Genomic DNA, 19066 nt, shown 5'->3' on the forward strand with positions numbered 1-19066 from the left:
GGGGGGGGGGGGGGGGATTCGTTGCGGTTGGGCACTTACAGTCGCCTACACGAGAAATAGAAAAAAGTTTAAAATTTGTTTTTTATCGAAATTTTTCATTTGACAATAATATTAAGAATTTCTTTGCTTTCTTGCATAACAAACAATGCAATAGGCACGAAAATGAGATTTCGAACCAGACGTTGTAGGAATATTTGGTTTACATACTTGGAAACTACATTGAATTACTAACAAATTATTACAATAATTCATTTATCAATATAAAGGTTACCTCAGTTTATACTAGCGTTCATACAAATAAATAAAATTTTATGAGAAAGCTCTTTGCTAATAAATTGGCTGTAATTGTTTAATCAAAAAAAGCTCATATTTTTTATCCGCTGCCAATTAAGATTGGACCATTATTGGGATCTGAAGCAGCGCTCGTTTTTCGTCAAAGATGGCGGCGTACGCTCGGCATTTAACATAGCTCTTGTGAGCGAGACGCCCTCTTATGGACTAGGAGAGAAATTCGTCTCGTGCGTAAGAGCCTATGTTAAATGCCGAGCGTACGCCGCCAATCGTCATCTTAGACGAAAAACGAGCGCTGCTTCAGATCCCAATTGTGATTAAACCCGTTGGCCTTCGCGCGGTCATAGCGAGTGGTTTCTACTGATTATTTTGGAGAAATTTTTTTCTTGACACAAAAATTTTTCAAGAGCACTTTATAATTATTTTGTGTACTACACAGGCACACAAAAAATTCGAAATTTTAGTTCCACAGACTGTACTTAAAAGACTTTATGTTTTTGGGGTCTATGAATTCGAATCCGACGTTTGTTTTTCTGGGTTTCCTTATTTCCGAGATCTTTTGTGGAAAAAATAAATAAATAGTATGAACATCTGTTTCTTTATTTGTTTCTAGCTTACCTGTCTATCTACAGCGGGCAGTAACTGCACCAATTTTTTTTGATATAATGGCGGTAAAGCTTGAAAAGTATGCCTGTTTAAAACAATTTTCAAACTTGTTCCAATGAGTATACTCGATGGTGATTCTAAATCAATATGACCTGCTTCCAGTTGTTCAGCAATCGACAATTTTTTTATCGAACGTCGACGATTCAATTTTGGTTCAAATCCTGGTATACTAGCCAAAATATCTTTCATTGTGACATCGGATTCTGTTACTCCTATTTCAGAATAAAAATTTCATATCAAAAAATAAAATAATCTAAAAGAGAAATAAATGTGAATAATCTTAATCAAACATGAAATTCATTTTTATTTATTCCATAAAATTTCGCATGTGATTTTTATCATACATGACACGGAAAGTTACGTAGAGGTAAAATTCAGGGTGCATAAAGGACTTTTAAGAGAATTTTTCAATTAAAGACTCGATAAAAAATTATTAACAAAACACTTTAGTAGGTCAAATGTGATAGCGAGCGTAACCTCGGTAACCTACAGCAAATTTGGTGTCGCTCACTTTACACGTAGCTGAAACTATGCGCACGTGGATATTTTGCAGAACATGACATTTAGCAGTGTTATTATAAATTGTACTGAATTATCAAGCCTGTTCAGTTCCCTCGACATGACATCGGCTGAGCGAGCGGCGTGCTGTAAGTAGGAAAAGCAGAGTAGAAACTCTATGCAACCCAAAGTGGAGGAATCAGTCACAGCTGGAAAACAACTTTAGTTTGCCTTATAAAACCGCACATGGCGCAAGCAGTAGAACAAGTAAGTAACCTGCAGTTTTTGCAAACATTGTGATTTTTTCCTGTATTAACACTGTATACATTATCAAAACTCTACAACAAGATACTGATCATTTGCCGCCCAAATGCACCAAATCAGTTAATGTTATATTCTACATGTGTATCGATTCGTTGATGTATCTTTTATAAGTTTTTGTACAAATTGCATGTATTGTGACAGAGAAAGTTAAAACTTTTATTATGGTTCAAACAGAACCATGGGATGTCAGGTGGTGAAATAAAACAAGACTCACTCGGGAAGTTACTTATTGATTAATTTAATTAACAATCGTGAACGAATAATAGTGATAATATAAAAAAGTAATTCGCAGCTAGCTGCCTAATCTCAGAGCGTCTGCCGCTTGCGGTCTTGCTCGTCGCTCGCTCGAGCCAATCTACCGGACGCGTGTGCTTCCGGACCTGAGGCCACCACGAGTGGCGCTACTGGTGGTCAACGCATGCGACGCGTACACACACATACGTGCAAGTCGGCGGTTGTGTTATGCGTGTCCATAACATTCGGCCATTCTATATGCGCTTGGTCCACCAAAAATATTTGTTTATTTTTATTTTGATTAACATGAACATAAGTATATTTTTTATACGATCTGTTATATACCAATAACCTAGCATTAAGTATTGTAAAATTTAAATATAATAATTAAAAATGATGAAAATAAGACCGGCAAACGAACACGTATAACGCTTGATCTCGCGAGCGAAGAGGCGGTACAGCCAAGATGTACACTATGCTACGCGAGGCTGGTAGGCATACGACAGCGCACACAGGCTCAATGGTCGCGTGAATGTATGTGTGAGTGTAAGCGGCTAACGCACACCGGCGCATTAGATCAAGCCCGAACTTATATGTATCTCGCGTATGTGTACTCATGCATGTGTGTAAGCCGAACACAGAGTAAGGCGAAAGCTGTCGTTTGCATGTACGTGTGGATGGGCGCGACCAACATGCGCCGACGCATTAAATCAAGCTCGCACGTGTATGTATCCCGCGTATGTGTACTCGCGTATGTATGCAAGCCGAATACAAAGAAGGCATAACGCACGCACGGGAGATGAAATCGGTGGCATAATTCAAAATGGCACGGAGGAAAAAAAACAAGGCCGCACACGCACTCACAAGTTCCCGTATCACCGAGAGTTTGACCTATGACCCGAGATAATTATTAGGCACATCTCTGACTCGAGATAATTATTGGACACATCTTTGACCTGCGGACAATAAGTCAACAAGTGACGAAATAGCTTGTAGATTTGCGACTTGTGGAAAAGAACCAAGACGTACCCCCACCGAAAAGATGCATGATTAAATTAGTATATAACCAGCGTAAAAATTAGGACTCGAGGCAGATCATTCTATACAGTCGAGTAAGGCGAAGATCTGTGCGCGAACGATCGAAATATTATAATGAAGACTCCGAGATACTTTGAACATCGAATAAAATATACTTGTATTTTGCGGAAAGTATTAGAGAATTATTAATAGCGCACTAGCTCAATTGTAACTGTAGTCATACAGCCGCGAGTGCCGAAGCGACTTATTGTTTAAACATGAACGGTCAAGCTCGTGAGGGTGCATTCGAGCTTGCACCAGTCAAGCCGCCGTGAACATCATCCCGGTAGCCGTGACCGTCGGACAAGCAGCAGCCTAGAAGCAGCCTAGCAGCAGCCGTTTAACTCAACAGATCAACAGCCACCTCCAGCATCAAGATCAACAATCATCTGCTGACATAGCTTGTAAGCCTTGTTAAAATAGTATTAAGTTATTATATTTGTAATAAAGTCTTGTGAGTGAACCTCACTCGAGCATTATACACTTATTTCATGTTCCTCCTCTCAGTCAGCAACAGTAACAATTCATTCTAAATAATAAAGTTATTATCTATAGCAAAAAGGTATATAACAAATCTTTAAAATAATCTAAAGTGTAATATAAAATAATAATATGAATTTCTCAGAAAAAAGAACTTAAATTACTATGCTATGCAAGTACAAAATATAATCATTTAAATATTTCGATTTCTTTCTTATGCGCATACATTTTTCTTTGATATTTTCGTCACAGTCAGAATTTTCCGAATCTGCTTTATTCTCACCGACGCCAATTGCATCATCAGATATAAGTGAGTTATAAACAACTTCACTCTCTGTATCTGATAATTTTACATTAGTTTCTGTATCAGTATCGCCTTTATACATACTACCACCTTTCCAAATTTTTAGCTGGCTTACATGCGCAGTAGTGTCGTAGGACATATTCTTCGGATCATTCCAATTTTTTAACTCGGTACACATCATTCGGACCTATTGCGAGTATCACAAGCGGGTCGGTATACACAAATTGCAAGACGCCTTGATGGCTCAGTAGGTAAAGGTGTCAGGCTGCTGATCAGACCGATAATTACGTGCGGAGCACAGATTTGGTTCAACCAAAGCGCTAGTACTATGGAAAAATTAAGAGCTTTTGAAAGGAAATGCTTGCGTATAAGTTTGAAGATGAACTCACAGTATAGTCACATGATTAGTAATAAGGTTCTGTATAATACAGCTGATATTCCGAGGATTGACAATTTTATAATTGGACTGACAAGAAATTATTTTGCCTATATAAGAGAGCACATTAGTCCTATGATAAACTCTATCACCGAATGTGAAGATAACTACATAGAGAGTTGCAAGATTTCTGGTCTGTTGCCGCCTGAGCCCTTTATCAAATTGGATGCACAGGGTTTGGTTTGGGACGCAGGAAACATTTCAATTATCTATCACTGGTCGCGTCATCGCAACAATAAGAAAATTCTGACGGATATTCATAATGTACCAAAACTCAAGTACGATAGGTCAATTCACCCACGTGATGTCAAAGGTTTCAGAAGACTTGATGTCTACCTTTTTCTTTACAGAAAAAAATACACAAATTGCAATTTTTTAGGCCCACCAGTCGCTATTGGCTGTCACTTCATAAAAACAATATCAGCTATTTTATACTTTACATTTGTGAAACGATTTTTGTCATAGTATTCTTTGCATTTTGTTTGCGCCGCTGCGATTTTTTCTCGAATGACTTTTTGTGTTTCTTGCGGAAGAGTATATGTTTCACAATGTTTTTTAAGTTCTCGAAATGAAACTTCGTTGTAGATTGACAAATAACCGTATAACGCTTCAAATGGAGCTTTTCCAGTTGCAGTACTGACCGTAAAATTTACATCGCGCTCGATATACTTTAATTTTAAATCCCAATCTTTCTCGCTAGCATTCAAAACAGATATTTTCAAAACCGGTAATAACGTTTTGTTTATTCTTTCTTTAAGGCCATTAGCCATTGAGTGTCACGAGGAATTGAAAAAACGCTTTATTCCATGATTTAAACAAAATTTTTGAAACATATGTTCCATGAATGATGTACCCCTATCTGAAATTATCCGTTCAGGCGCTCCGAATCTACGCTTAAACTCGTCGAATTGCTTAACTGTCGACTAAGACGTACACTTTTTTACCAGTACAATAAATAAATACTTTGTCAAATTATCTATGATTCCAAGAATGTATTTATGACCTCGAGAAAATGTATGGAACGGTCTGTTACATAATCAATGTAACAGGTACACACCACTGATACGCGATCGGGTCAATCAGCAAATATTACGCGCACGGCCGATCCGAAATTAGCGTGAGATACCCGAAAATAAGTGTCATGCTATCGCGATAACACATCTACACGGGTCGATGTCTTTGTCGGTTCTTCGCCACCTTTACGATAATGATCACCACGACTCGTAAGACGTCGCGCTGCCGCGGACGCGCTCACGCGTATTATCGAAATTCGAGCTAACCGGGAGTTACGTATAGGCCTCGCTTTGATGCACGATGACCGCACGTAACCCGCAAAAGAGGGCTATAAATTCCGTAGGGTATCGGGGACAAACAAATGACGCGACAGTACCCACGGTGTTGGGCGAGAATAACAAAATCCTCGAGTGACCCAGATAATGCGGGGTATATAAGCACAGAGCAATTCGGGCTCATCCTCTTTCGTTCTCCCATCTACTTATTCGAGCCAGCCTCCGTCGATAGCGAGTCTTCTACACGAGTCGCGACGCAGCTAGCTTTTTGTCTTCTCGTTCGTTTCCTACCGACTTGTATGCAACCATCTCCGGTCCACGCGTCTTCTCGGGACAGCAAGTATCTTTCGTCAAAGTAATATTCTACGGAGTGTGCGAGCAGCGAGTGTGTGAATAGAGTGATACCTAAGGAGTGTGCAAACAGCGAGTATAGAGTGACGTGTGCCTCCAGCAACGACGACCAATTTGTAGACTGCAGCCAATTAAGAATTGAGGAGCGCGCTTGTGACCATGCAGTCGTGATATTTAATTACGAGACTTTTTCTCATGTTCTCAGGTACTACATATTACTCAAATATTTCGTCGCCTCCATTTACTTTTTTAAATAATATTCCGTCTCTTAGTATAAAATTATTCGTCAATTTTCGTTCAGATTTGCTTCGCGCGTTCACATTCTTTTTCAAAATATCAATAATAGACGATACATTTTCATCAGAGCGTTGAAATAACAATATTTCGTTCTCCTTACAATAGATATTCATTATCATCGAATTTTTCAATAATTCGTTCTTTACTAGCGCTTACGATAACGCGTCAACGTGTTGCATCGATTTTCCGGGTTTATGAACTATTTCCAGATCGAATTCTGCCAGTTCACTCATCTAACGCGCAATTTGAGAATTTTTCGTCTTCCAAGTGATTAGGTGTACCGAGCATTGGCAGTCAATTACTACATAGAATTTAATTCCGATTAAAAATGGTCGTAATCTTTGGAGTAACAAGTCTATTCGAGTAATACTTTACCTCTGCTTCCCTAATGCATCGACTGATAGCATAAACTAATCGTAATGGATCATTGTGTTGATACTTTTGCAATAGTACCACCTTGAATCCGACGCATCAGTATGTAACTCTGTTCGCGCAGCTTTCGGATTATAAAGTCGTAACACTGGTTTAGAAATTAGCTTCGATTTTAAATTTAAAAATGACTTGTTTTGCTCATTATTCCACGCGAATTCCGTATCATTTTTAAGTATTTGTGTAAGCGGTCGTGCGATGCATGCGAAATTAGGTACGAATCTCTTAAAAAATCCCGCGAGACCTTTGAATTGCAATATTTTTTTTATTCTCGGTCTTGGAAACTGTTTCATCGCTAGAATTTTTATATCTCCGGGCTTAATAATCCCCTCACCAAGAAAATATCCTAAATATTTGATTACGCGCATCCCAAATCTACATTTCTTCTGAAGCAACGTTAAGCCTGCGGCTTTTAGTTGACATAAAATGATTTCTAAGTTTATTAATAAGTTTTCCAATTTTCGGCAAATATACAGATATCGTCAAAAAAATTGAACGCGAAACCTTTCTTTCTCTCCGTGCTAATCACTATATCCGTTAGCTTTGCAAAATAACGTGGGGCATTCGCGAGCCCAAACATTGCTCGCTCGAACTGGCCTGTTTGTGTCTCTGCGATAAATGCCGTTTTATTTTGGGTTTACTCTGTGAGTGGTAGTTGAAGGTAACCCCACGCCAAATGCAACGTAATAAAATACTTCGCGCTGTGTAATTTTTCGAGAAAATCATTGAAATTGGGAATAGGGTAAGACAGTATTTTTGTCGCTTTGTTGAAGCATCTATAGTCCACGACCATTCTGGGCGTGCCATATTTTTTTTTAACGATAAATGCTGGGCTCGCGTACTTAAAATCTGTTTCCGTTACGATACCCAAATGTTTTTATTCATCGAGGTTCACTCGATCCTTCACGTTTAGTCGATACGGTCGGCACTGTATATGAGAATTAGGATCAACTTCAATGTCCATTTTTATTAATTCAGTTTTTCCGATTTCATTCATATTTTTAGCTATATATTATCTATGCGCATTTAACAATTTTACCAACTCATTCTTTAGATCCGCAGTCACATCATCATGACAACCTCTTTTTCTGTTATCTCGTCACGACGCATTTCGGTTCCACACATACTTTCGACTGACAGAATCGAATCACCTTGCAAGGTTTTTATTTATTATTCGAAGGTAATCGTTTTATTTTATTTTCTCGAACTCTGAAATAATGGTCTGGTTTAAATAAGTTGGTGGAGACAAGTTATCTATATTTAAATAATTATAGAAATAGATATCGGTTTGTATAGACATAAATTAACAACGGCGTTGTTTACGCGGCTGCCTGCAACATATGACAAAAGAAAACGCACACGCGTGCAAATTAGTATTAATTATTTACGGGGTAAAGCGATGATTCGAGACGCGTAGCAAACACACGCGATTTATCCGAGAATCTCTTAGCGCTATAATTAATTGCGAACACCTCAGACGCACTGGCACAGCACCTTCCAACACACACTGGGTCGGACGGTTCCCGGGTAGAACTTATGCTTGCCTCATCTCGTCGTAGGAGTATGCGTACTTACTTGTGAGCCAATGTAGCTCGGAGCCCGTGTCCATGTGTTTCTCTGTGAGGCTGGACAAAAACTGAAACTCATCTCATGTGAGTTTTATCTCGTGTGCGCGCACTCTATCTCTCGTTTTGCAAGCCGCGATTCAAAATAATATCCTTGCGTCGGAAGACGTGTGCATTTCGCATTGACGGATAGTCGCGTGAAATTTGGATCGTTGCAACCTATACGCTCATTTACTTTTATACATGCCATCGATTTACCTACGTTCATAATTGGCAAAATAAAGCTATCTTCATCAAAGCTTATATTTATAAACAGCGTTTCTTCGGATTTTAGGTCGACCTTTTCCAGAGCACGTGCTTTAGTCGCAAATGGAATGTGAATTTCGCTCGCGTCAATATCAGAAAAGATTAACTCAGAACCTAAACGTGTGTTTGTTAACGTCGGATCTTCCGTAAAATTTCTGTATAATATGATATTATGCCGCTGCGCAGTGTCTGGCACAATTCGGAAAGTTACTTTTCTCGGATATAATGCGTAGAGTTGAAGCGACTCTTCTACCATACCGGGCGAATTGACAACGCTGGCTCCGAATCCGAGTGGAATTTGCAAAAATTACTCGGAACCCCGCTGACAATGCAGTGGTCGATTTCATAGTACACACGAATGCTCCGGGATCTATCTGCGCTTTATAATATGAATCATTTATTCTTACGTCGCGTATGAATTTATTGCCCAAATCATGATCATCCGAAACAGATACAACAAAGTACGTCGTTACTATTAGACACTGCAATACTGAAATTTTTCGGATTCTTTAAACATCGCGCATCAATGTGGCCAGGGTTTCCCGCAATGATAACACGTAAACCCACGCTTTGGGATATTACATACGCGCGCAATACGGCCTTCTTTATGACCATTATGACACTTTACCGAATTGCTGCTGACTCGTTTCTGCTTACTGCTTTCGTTAGCGAGTGGGTTTACTTCTTCTCCGAACTCCGATGCCTGATGCTGCGATGCTACTGTGTTGACCTGTGGTACCATTGACCTGCCGTTGCTGCTCGATGAATTTCACGGATATGCTACATAACTACTACAGTTGCTTCCCGAATTTTTTCGGAGCATTTTATGGATGTGTTGGCTGCTTTTCGCTGATCAAAGATGCGCTCTTTGCGATTCTCGGCAATTACTTCCATTTTTATTAAAACTTTTTTAGAATATCGTCGGTTGATATATAATCACGACTAGTGATTTGTTGTGTGTAATCTTTCGACCATAGTCCTGTAGCCACTTCGTCGCGAATCTCACTGACAGAAAACCCGAGTCCATTACACAACCACACTTTATCTATTACATATTGCATTAAGTTTTCACGGTGACCTTGACCTCGTTGAACCATATTCTTCAGTTGCTCACTTTTCCTGCGAAAATATGTAAATGTATTTTCAAAATTGTTTCTTAAGTCAGCAAGAATTTGTATCTGATCTTCTTTAGTCAATAGTCACTTCCATGCCACTCCTTTTAGCTTTGCTTTGCCGATGCCTAAAGTCATGTTATCGTTCCAATTGTAGAGTTTCTTTGTATCAATCAATTCCATCATCCATGCTCTTGCTTTTCTGGACCTTCTGTGCCACTAAACTCTTTAATTAAGTTTTGCGTAGTCGCCACAGATAACATTTCTTCAAACTGGGCTGATCTGCCTTCGGTATGCGAAATCGTTTGCGTCTGCACTTCCATGGCTTGCGTCAGAGCGATATAATGCATTCGAGAACGCATCATCTGAAGTGTTACTTGCCGGCGTACTGTGATTCGCTGCATTCTGCTGTAGCAGAACTTGTACTTATGCTTTCAGCTCGTTAACTACTCTTTCGAATTCAGCAAGAACTTCTCGTCTGCGTTCTTTTTGTCGCTCAATTTCAGCCTTGAGCTGATATATTTCCTTCGTCATTTTGGAGTCTCGCCAATCTTACTTTTGGCATCTAAAATTTTTTTATCACTCACTACAATTGAACAATCACGAAGCTTGATCACTTCACTAATGTTCTCCACCGCACGAATCCAACACTCACACCAACAATTTCAGGTTTTCTTGGGCAATCCCGCTTCTGAATTATTATGGTTCAACCAGAACCGTGGGATATTAGGTGGTGAAATAAAATGAGTCTCACTCGGGAAGTTAATTATTGATTGATTTAATTAACAATCGTAAACGAATAATAGTCATAATATAAAAAAGTAATTCGCAGCTAGCTGCCTAATCTCAGAGCGTCTGCCGCTTGCGGCCTTGCTCGTCGCTCGCTCGAGCCGATCTGACCGACGTGGGTGCTTTCGGGCCTGAGGCCACCGCGCCTGACGCAACTGGCGGTCAACGCATGCGACACGTACACTACACACACATACGTGCAAGTCGGCGGCTGTGTTATGTATATGGGTCAAAATAATACTTTTTTACAAAACCGTGCGCACGTATGTCACCGATCTTGATGCGCTTTTGGTATGTTATAGTGCATGGTAAAAAGGTTTCAAAAAAAAATTTTTAGACCCGCTCCCCCCTCCTACCCCCCACTTCCGGTATAAACGTCCATTTTCGATCTATATTTTTTCTGAAGGCCTGAAGCAATTAAAAAATCTGAAAAAATTCACAAAAATACTTTTCAACAATCCAAACAACCTTGAATTTTTTCAGATTTTTTGAGTGCTTCAGGCCTTCAGATAAAATCATTAAAAATTCTAAAAATCGAGATACGGCGGTATGAGCCGATGTAGTACTAGGAAATTTTTTCAGTTATTTTTCGCATTAAAAAAACATAACCTCAATTTTTTTCAGATTTTTTCAGATTACCTAACGCACCTTTTTACGAAAATAATTTTTTTAGAACGATACGGAGCCTCGAAAAATCTGGAAAAATTTTTTTCTTGTTTTTTTCATCAAAATACATGACCTCCAATTTTTTCAGATTTTTTAATTGAAGGCGATAGCTTCTAGGGCCGAAAAATGCCATTTTTAACAAAAAAAGGTTCCTAGAACCCGATGGTTCCGGTAAAAAAATTTGAAAATATATTTTTTGGATTCCTTGACAAATTTTAATAAATTTTGACCGTTCAGAATTCCGATTGAAGCCTCCTATTATAGAAAAAATAATATATAATATATGTAGGAATAAATATTCACAAGTGATATAGACGTGTAGTTTTCTCAGATTTTTAGTGGTGAGGTCAAAAGTCAGATGGAGGTATCCATAAAACGAGACCGATTGTGATGTGTGCGTGGGGCAAATCTTTCAGTTTAAAGTTGGAATTTTTCAAGCTCTCGTAACATAGCCTGTTATGACAGGGGGCAAAAAATTTATTTTCAATCGTTAATAGATCAAGAAAACAACCATGTTTGAGAAGAACTAATACATACATCTTATAAATGGAGATTTTATCATTCTCTGACTGGAAAAATCGAGATTTTTCATGCTAAAGAGAAAAAATTGAAATTTGGTCGACGTTTTTGAGAATTTTAGGCAGCGCAGTGTGTACTCCGCTTACGTATTAGTGTAACGTTAACTTGACTAGTTCGGTAGGCGAGGGAGCCTCCTTGATAAGTGGAACTTTTCGGCAGTGTCTATTCACACCCCGGCCGTGTAAAAACGGAAGGCCAAAAACGAAAATTTGACGGAAATATTCCGTTTTCCGTTTTCTTCCGTTTATCTTAAAGATAATCTCGAAAAATGCAAAGATGATTGCCCGTATTATTCCGTGAAAAGCTCCGAGCTTTTCAACTTGCCCGTAAACTTCCGTACAGGGTATGAAAGATTTCCGTTTTACCCGTATACGTCCGTATGGGTATAAGGGTCTACCCGTTGACTTCCGTTTTACCCGTATACGTCCATATGGGTATAAGGGTCTATCCGTAGACTTCCGTTTTGTCCGTAGAATTCCGTATGGGAAGAAGAGACTACCCGTAGACTTCCGTTTCGTCCGTACACTTCCGTATGGGTATAAGGATCTAACCGTAGACTTCCGTTTACGGCTCCTGTTACCCAATATCATCTCCCACTCCTACTGTTCGGGAAAAGAGTCGCCTTGCGCGGCCGCAAAGCCACGTTTTTTGTAACGTAATTGTTTTTAACTTTTTAACCGTTCGAATCTCCAGCTTTAAATTTTGCACAGAGCTTCATTATTAGTCTATCTTTTGATCGCAATAGTAACGAACAAGATCAAAAGGGGTAAACATGACAAGAAATCGAGTCAACTTTCAAGTACATTTTCTATATGTAAAATGATTTTTTCCGGAAAACTAATGTCATCATCGGAAAGTGCTGACAAAAATCATACGCTAAAGAATTTAGTAACGTTTATAAGTCTCAAACGAATTCTACTTCTTCAAAAATACCTCCTACAATACAGGAACAGTGTATAACAATAATGAATATGATATAAAATTGGAAAATTTGTTGGATTGATGGAAAATTTGTTGGAGGATATAGTTGATGTGGCATCCCTGAACTGTCAACAATCGTTTGTCAATAAATTGTCAACACTTTACACAGTGATTGAGATGATTGAAAAGAATAAAATTTTAAATATGCAGGTTGTCATTAATGAAGAATCGCAATCAGTATAAGATATGAAAATGCAAGATATTTTGATCAAACTGAGTAATCTTAATTTTATAACTAATTATAACGGCCCAGAATCTGTCATTAAAAAACGAAAACGTCTCTTAAAATTATTGCAATATTTTAACAATAATGAGAAGCTTCTTCAAAATCCGAAAGATTTAGAATTGACTGTATCACTATTGACGAAAATTAAAAATACTTGGTTTGAAGGAAAGGAAGTTGAAATTGTCAATGCTCCTCCTGAAAAGGAAAGAAAATAACAAGCACCTAGTCAAGAAAACGAATTAGTACCTCCAAAAACTATTAATTTTCGAGGAAAACCAAGACATGCGAATGTTACCAATAATTCGTACTCTTCTAAGAAAAAGAAACCCCATGCGTGTAATTGACAGTAAAATATATTTTCATCATAATATGAATAATCTCGTACAATTATTGGAAGTTCTTGTATAATAATATATCAATACAAAATTTATCTCATTGTACGTCTGCATTATTAAAATATTAATCGATTTGAATAAAAAAGTCCTAACAGAAATGCAATCTACTAGTAGATCACAGCCCCATACAAAAGTTAAAAAACAAAACGGAAGTCTACGGTAAGTATCTTCTTCCCATACGGAAGTCTACGGACAAAACGAATGTCTATGGGTACTCTTTCGTACCCATACGGAAGTCTACGGATAGATCCTTATACCCATACGGAAGTGTACGGACGAAACGGAAGTCTACGGGTAGTCTCTTCTTCTCATACGGAGGTCTACGGACAAAACGGAAGTCTACGGATACCCTTATACCCATACGGAAGTCTACGGGTAAAACGGAAGTCTACGAGTAGACCTGTATACCCATACGGACGTATACGGGTAAAACGGAAGTCTACGTGGATAGACCCTTTTACCCATACGGAAGTCTACGGACAAAACGGATGTCTACGGTTACTCTTTCGTACCCATGCGGAAGTATACGGACAAAACGGAAGTCTACGGATAGATCCTTATACCCATACGGACGTATACGGGTAAAACGGAAGTCTACGGGTAGACCTTTATACCCATACGGACGTATATGGGTAAAACGGAAGTCTACGGGTAGTCTTTCATACCCTGTATGGAAGTTTACGGGCAAGTTAAAAAGCTCGGAGCTTTTTACAGAATAATTCGGGCAATCATCTTTGCATTTTTCGAGATTATCTTTAAGATAAACGGAAGAAAACGGAAAACGGAATATTCCTGTCAAATTTTCGTTTTTTGGCCTTTTGTTTTTACACGGCTGGGGTGTGAATAGACACTGCCTAACTTTTCGGTAACGGTATGATGCATATGGGTAAAATATGAATAGTGTCCCGGCGCCACGCGCAAGCAGCCAAAACGGCCCGATTCCTCAGTTTTAAACTCACTCGCAAAGGGTTAAATATTATTCAGAAAATTAAACCAAAATAAGTTTTCGATAGGTTTTTAACTTAGCTTTCTAGTAGTGAGGTGAAAAATGCAAAAATATTGAAAAATGGAGCTAAAACATCCCTCATAAAAATGTCTAGAGTTAAACTCCGATTGGCTTTATGAGTTAGCTAGATCTCACGATTTTACTTAAGAAATAATTCTAAAATAAAGGACTTCTTCGATATTGTTCAACAGTGCAAGGTCTTGAAAATACCTACATTTTTTGTTGTAAACTTTTTAACGTAAAGTTTATAGTTCAAATCTTCGTAATTTCAAAGAGCCCAATTGATTAAATTCCATAATTTGCAGTGTGGCATTTTATACTACCTGATTTCTAACATTTAACACAAACTATTCTCGGTGTCAAACTGCAGTTGCGAATTTTTCCACTTTCAAACTAATTTGACTGGAATATTTGGAACATTATTTAACCAGGGGACTTTTCCCCGCAATGTAAATGAGAAACATTTCGAGTAGTACAATATTATTTTTTTTTACGAAATGTAAACGTTATGAGCATTTCAAAGATTTTCTTTGTAAGTCAGCAAACGAAAAAATTTTATTCAATCTAATGATCATCAAATTTTTTCTAATTGTTTCTAAAAGACATACTACTAAATTTATTTAATTTTTGCACCTTTCCTTACAGGGGCTAATAATTCGTCACAAGTCGAATTTTGATTGTGATACGATTAAGATTTTTTATCACAAAATTTTCAAAAACTTAAAAAAGAAAAGAATGTGTTGAAAAAAATTTGCTGTATTTTTGACACGTAATTTACCACTCTTGAATATACAAAATTATACTCTTTTTATATTATATACTTATTAGACATAGAAAACAAGATGCATATTTTGCTAAAGAATTAAATAATTTTCTTACAAGTGTATTTTAAATTATTTTTCATGACGAATTTCCAAAAACAATCATTCACTGAGTATACTTAATACATGCCAGTCAGTTTAAATCTACCTTAAATTGGAGTAGACTGAATAATAAGGCAATATCCAAATTTCTAATCCGAAATAATCAATCAACTTTTTCTTCTGTATATCAGTAATGATTTGATTGAGTAAAGAGCGATGAGATATAATTTTATTGATTTTTGCAAATTTGTAGATTTCAGTTAAATTGGCGTTCATAAACCTTCGTATAGATTATATGTAAATTTTAAGTAGATTTGACCAATAATCCAAAAATTAATCTGATTTGATTTATTTGAATCTTGTGATAACAAGAATATCGATTTTGAGTAGTTTGACAAATAAAAAATCAGTAGTAAATAAGAAATGAATTGTAAAGAAGTATTTAACCAATTAACATGTGTTAAGCACTTGTAGTAATTTATCACTCAATTACCAATAGTAGAGGAGTAACCCACTGCAGAAGTCATGTTTGAATGTGACGTAGATGATACATCAATTTTTTTATTATATAAACTTGGTTGACCAGTTGCCATCAAAGTGTTTTTTTTCCTTCGTTTCACTTGCTGTCGAAGTGCATGTTTGATAAATTTTTTTGACTGAACTTCTGAACAATAATTAATACATGAAGTTTGGGTTTTACAAAGTTTTGAATGAGTTGCATCCATTGCTGCAATGATATTGGCACATCACATGCTCACTATTTCACAAAGTACATAGTTATTTCTAAGGATTGTATGAATGGAATGGAAAAATTCATAACACATGTACACAATACTTTTACATGTATGTTTATTTTCAAGATAACTGAACTGTTGTTTTGTTTACTTTGTTTTGAGTCCTCAAAATGTGTCAATTGAATGAGAATTAAAATGACTTAATTTAACAAGCAATATGTTTCTCTCTAGTAAACAATTCAGTGAAACAATAGTATAGAGTGTCCACTAAAATAATTATTTTTAGCTTATATTAAATAAAAATCATTATGAAGTTAAGACTCAATTTTGACACGTTTTGCGGCAACTTCATTCCGTAAACAGTTAAGTTAATTGCAAGATGTTCTGCAAAGCAAGTTGAAGAATATAATTTTAATTTTTTTTCTGACTGTTATGACCCAGACACGAGTTTTGAAAACGATAGTGTTTGCATACAGTACAAGTCAATAGCCCACAGCTTTCCTTTCGCTTTCGGCAACGTATTAGTTTTCAATTTACGTGTACATCTCTTTACTAACCTTTTTTTGGTAGAGTCCATCGTATTGTGTCATAGCCTTTAGTTATACATAAACAAGACGTATGTGTTATGCGTTAAGGAGTCCTAAATTTTCTCAAAAACTATGATCAGCTTTTTTATTTTTTCTTACTCATTCAATCATTAACAATGTCAGAAAATGTCTTAACTTTAAAGAATAGTTATGAGGAAGAATTACAAGAAAAGAAATCTTTTTCAATTGAAAAATGGGCAGGTATGGTTATTGTGCCAAATTAAACTAATGTTATAACATGGAACTGCACAGATTTTTTTGCTAGAAATAATCACATCAATTTTCTAATTAGTCTGTACATTTGACTTGATTATTACCAATGTTGAAATTCAATTGCATTAACATTTTCAAAATGTAATAAAATTAAAAACATTCAGAAACACAAACAAACAAAATTAAAAACAAAAACAAAGACTATGTCAATCAAGCTAAGAAATATTCTAATAAGTTTCTATCAGGCTATATAGTACTAGATTTACATTTTATCAATTACAAATGATCGATATCGAAACATTTGTGTTTATCACTTAAATTTATTTGAAAAAGCTTAGATAGTATTGTAAGGTACAGTAATTTTTCAGATTAAAGTTTATTCTTTGTTATTAATTAACTCATTTGTACGCAGGTAGAGTTTTTTACTCACAAAGCATGCAATAACAATAATTTTAGACATTTTTTTTGCAACAAAATATTTTAAATAAAAAATTGAAATCAAGTTATTATTTTTTGTTACCGTCCTTAGAAAGAAGGTACTTGATTAATTTGAACAATAAAATATTTTTGTTGTAGGAGATAGTTATCCAAATTTAGTTTATTCAAAAGTTTCAACTCTATTATTTTTAAATCAAAAATAATTTTACAGATGAATAAACTTTAGTTTTGTGTTGTGAGTGAAGGGGATTTTAATTAAACAAGATTTATGTAGATTTAGAATATAATAACAACGAAGTACATCAAATCAAACTGTACAATTTTTTATTTAATTTCGTATTTTCTATACTAGTATTTAAAATTGAATTAAAGCAAATAAATTTTTCAGGTGGAATATTTGTTATCGGACTAGGGGGAATATTTTTTATGAGTGGATTTCTAAGTACTTCCATGGCATTTAAAAAAAAATCACCATCAGTAGATATTAAATATTCAGATAGCGAAAGGCACCTTATTAATGGAAGGAAGTTAGCTACCAAAGCTTTAGGCATTGCATCCTTGTACTCTTCAATTTCGTGCGGAATTATATTTCTTTCAATCTGGAAATTGAGTGGAGCCTCATCTATTGAAGATTTTCGATATAAAATGAGAAGTTTATTTTTTAACATTCATAAGAAAGATAACTAAGGCTCTATAATAAATAATTAGCTATTATTAAATTTGTAAAATATTATAATTAACTGTACAAAATATAAAATCAATGTTATTTATAATGAGTTAAACATTTCTGTAGATATATTATCTAATTATACAGTTTTCATCCTAGATAAAATTTTTTAAATGTGTCATTTCAAAAGTTGCAGAAAAAAAGCTTTAAGCTTTAAGCTTTAAGCTTTAAGTCACGATTCGGGAACCCGCGAAAACGACCTTACGTTTACATTTGAAATTGATAAAAAATACAACTATTCTGACTCAGTTAAAAGATTCCTGGTAATAATTGACTCAAAGCAATATATATTAACTAAATACTAGTGATGAAAGAAAAAATCTTCGACAAATAATCATCGATTCGATTGATATGTAAGGCTAAATTAAATATATTTATAGATCTCATCGAGCTGATGTGTATCCGTTGACTGTTGATTGAAATTATCGATGTTTCTCTCAATAATATTAAGATATCCGCAATCACCATGGGTAGCCCGGTCACGGCACTAACTTGAACTCGAACCTTGACGATAGCTTTCTTTAGAAATTCGTTGTTTTTTCGTGAGAATATCACTCTAGCATAGCTGTTTATCGCATCAGATCTATATCTATAGACTCGGGGGCCATTTTCTATAGGAAGTCGATGTTTTTCCACGAGAATATCATCCCGGGATGGCTGCTTGCGCGCACTATTTTGGAAAGGTCTGAAATTTAGTTTGACAATTAAAAGTGCCAAAATGTTCTCTCCATAACTGGAAGCACTCTAATACCATTAATAAAATGATCTGTCGTTTTAGTTCTCTTATCAAAATAACATAGAGTACCTAGTATGTCCAGCTGGGCCTCGTAGTTTGATAACTTTAAATTACTTTCCTAAATGATTAAAATGATAATCTCAAATTTTACACTATTGACAATTTCTCGGCTATGATATTATTGAGATCAAATAAATGTTGTCAAGTATTCGTCAAACTAACATTTTCATTTTTTAAAATTTCAGAATTTGCATAAAATAATCGACATCAGATCTAATGTCAGATCTGAAGTGACTGTATCGCTTCTAATTATTTAAACAATAAATTTATTGGCAATTGAAATTTAATAATAAATTTACTTATATTTTAATAATCATATTGATAATATCTTAAAAAATGATTGTTCCAATATTAGGGATTTTTATAAGGGCAAATTGATTTAATAACTTTTATTATTGAGATTATTG

General features: G+C 36.0%; 2 protein-coding genes across 3 annotated transcripts in view; one reads left to right on the forward strand and one right to left on the reverse strand.

The window, feature by feature from the left end:
• The window catches only part of LOC106651689 (polycomb protein Asx), a 29876-nt gene extending 13506 nt beyond the window's left edge, over nucleotides 1-16370 (reverse strand). The window contains exons 1-2 of one of the 2 annotated variants that reach the window (XM_014370319.2): nucleotides 15658-16370; nucleotides 910-1169 (exon numbers count right to left, since the gene is read on the reverse strand). In XM_014370319.2, coding sequence (XP_014225805.1) covers nucleotides 910-1169; nucleotides 15658-15889 — 492 coding nt within the window. In that variant the 5' untranslated portion in view covers nucleotides 15890-16370. The other variant, XM_014370320.2, reaches the window with a different exon arrangement.
• A 123-nt stretch (nucleotides 16371-16493) lies between these two features.
• LOC106651690 (transmembrane protein 242) lies at nucleotides 16494-18889 on the forward strand. The gene is made up of 2 exons (XM_014370321.2): nucleotides 16494-16686; nucleotides 17525-18889. Exons 1-2 carry the CDS (start codon nucleotides 16602-16604, stop codon nucleotides 17821-17823), a joined length of 384 nt encoding a protein of 127 aa, XP_014225807.1. The 5' UTR covers nucleotides 16494-16601; the 3' UTR covers nucleotides 17824-18889.
• Nucleotides 18890-19066: the final 177 nt, after the last annotated feature.

The sequence above is a fragment of the Trichogramma pretiosum genome, unplaced genomic scaffold, assembly GCF_000599845.2.
Source record: "Trichogramma pretiosum strain Unisexual culture from Peru unplaced genomic scaffold, Tpre_2.0 scaffold9, whole genome shotgun sequence".
In the NCBI taxonomy this organism is placed as follows: Eukaryota; Metazoa; Arthropoda; class Insecta; order Hymenoptera; family Trichogrammatidae; genus Trichogramma; species Trichogramma pretiosum.

Coding starts and splice junctions, on each gene's coding strand:
- LOC106651690 (XM_014370321.2), top strand. CDS start 16,602: ATGTCAGAAAATGTCTTAACTTTAAAGAATAGTTATGAGGAAGAATTA. Junction 16,687..17,524: donor TTCAATTGAAAAATGGGCAG/GTATGGTTATTG, acceptor TAAATTTTTCAG/GTGGAATATTTGTTATCGGA.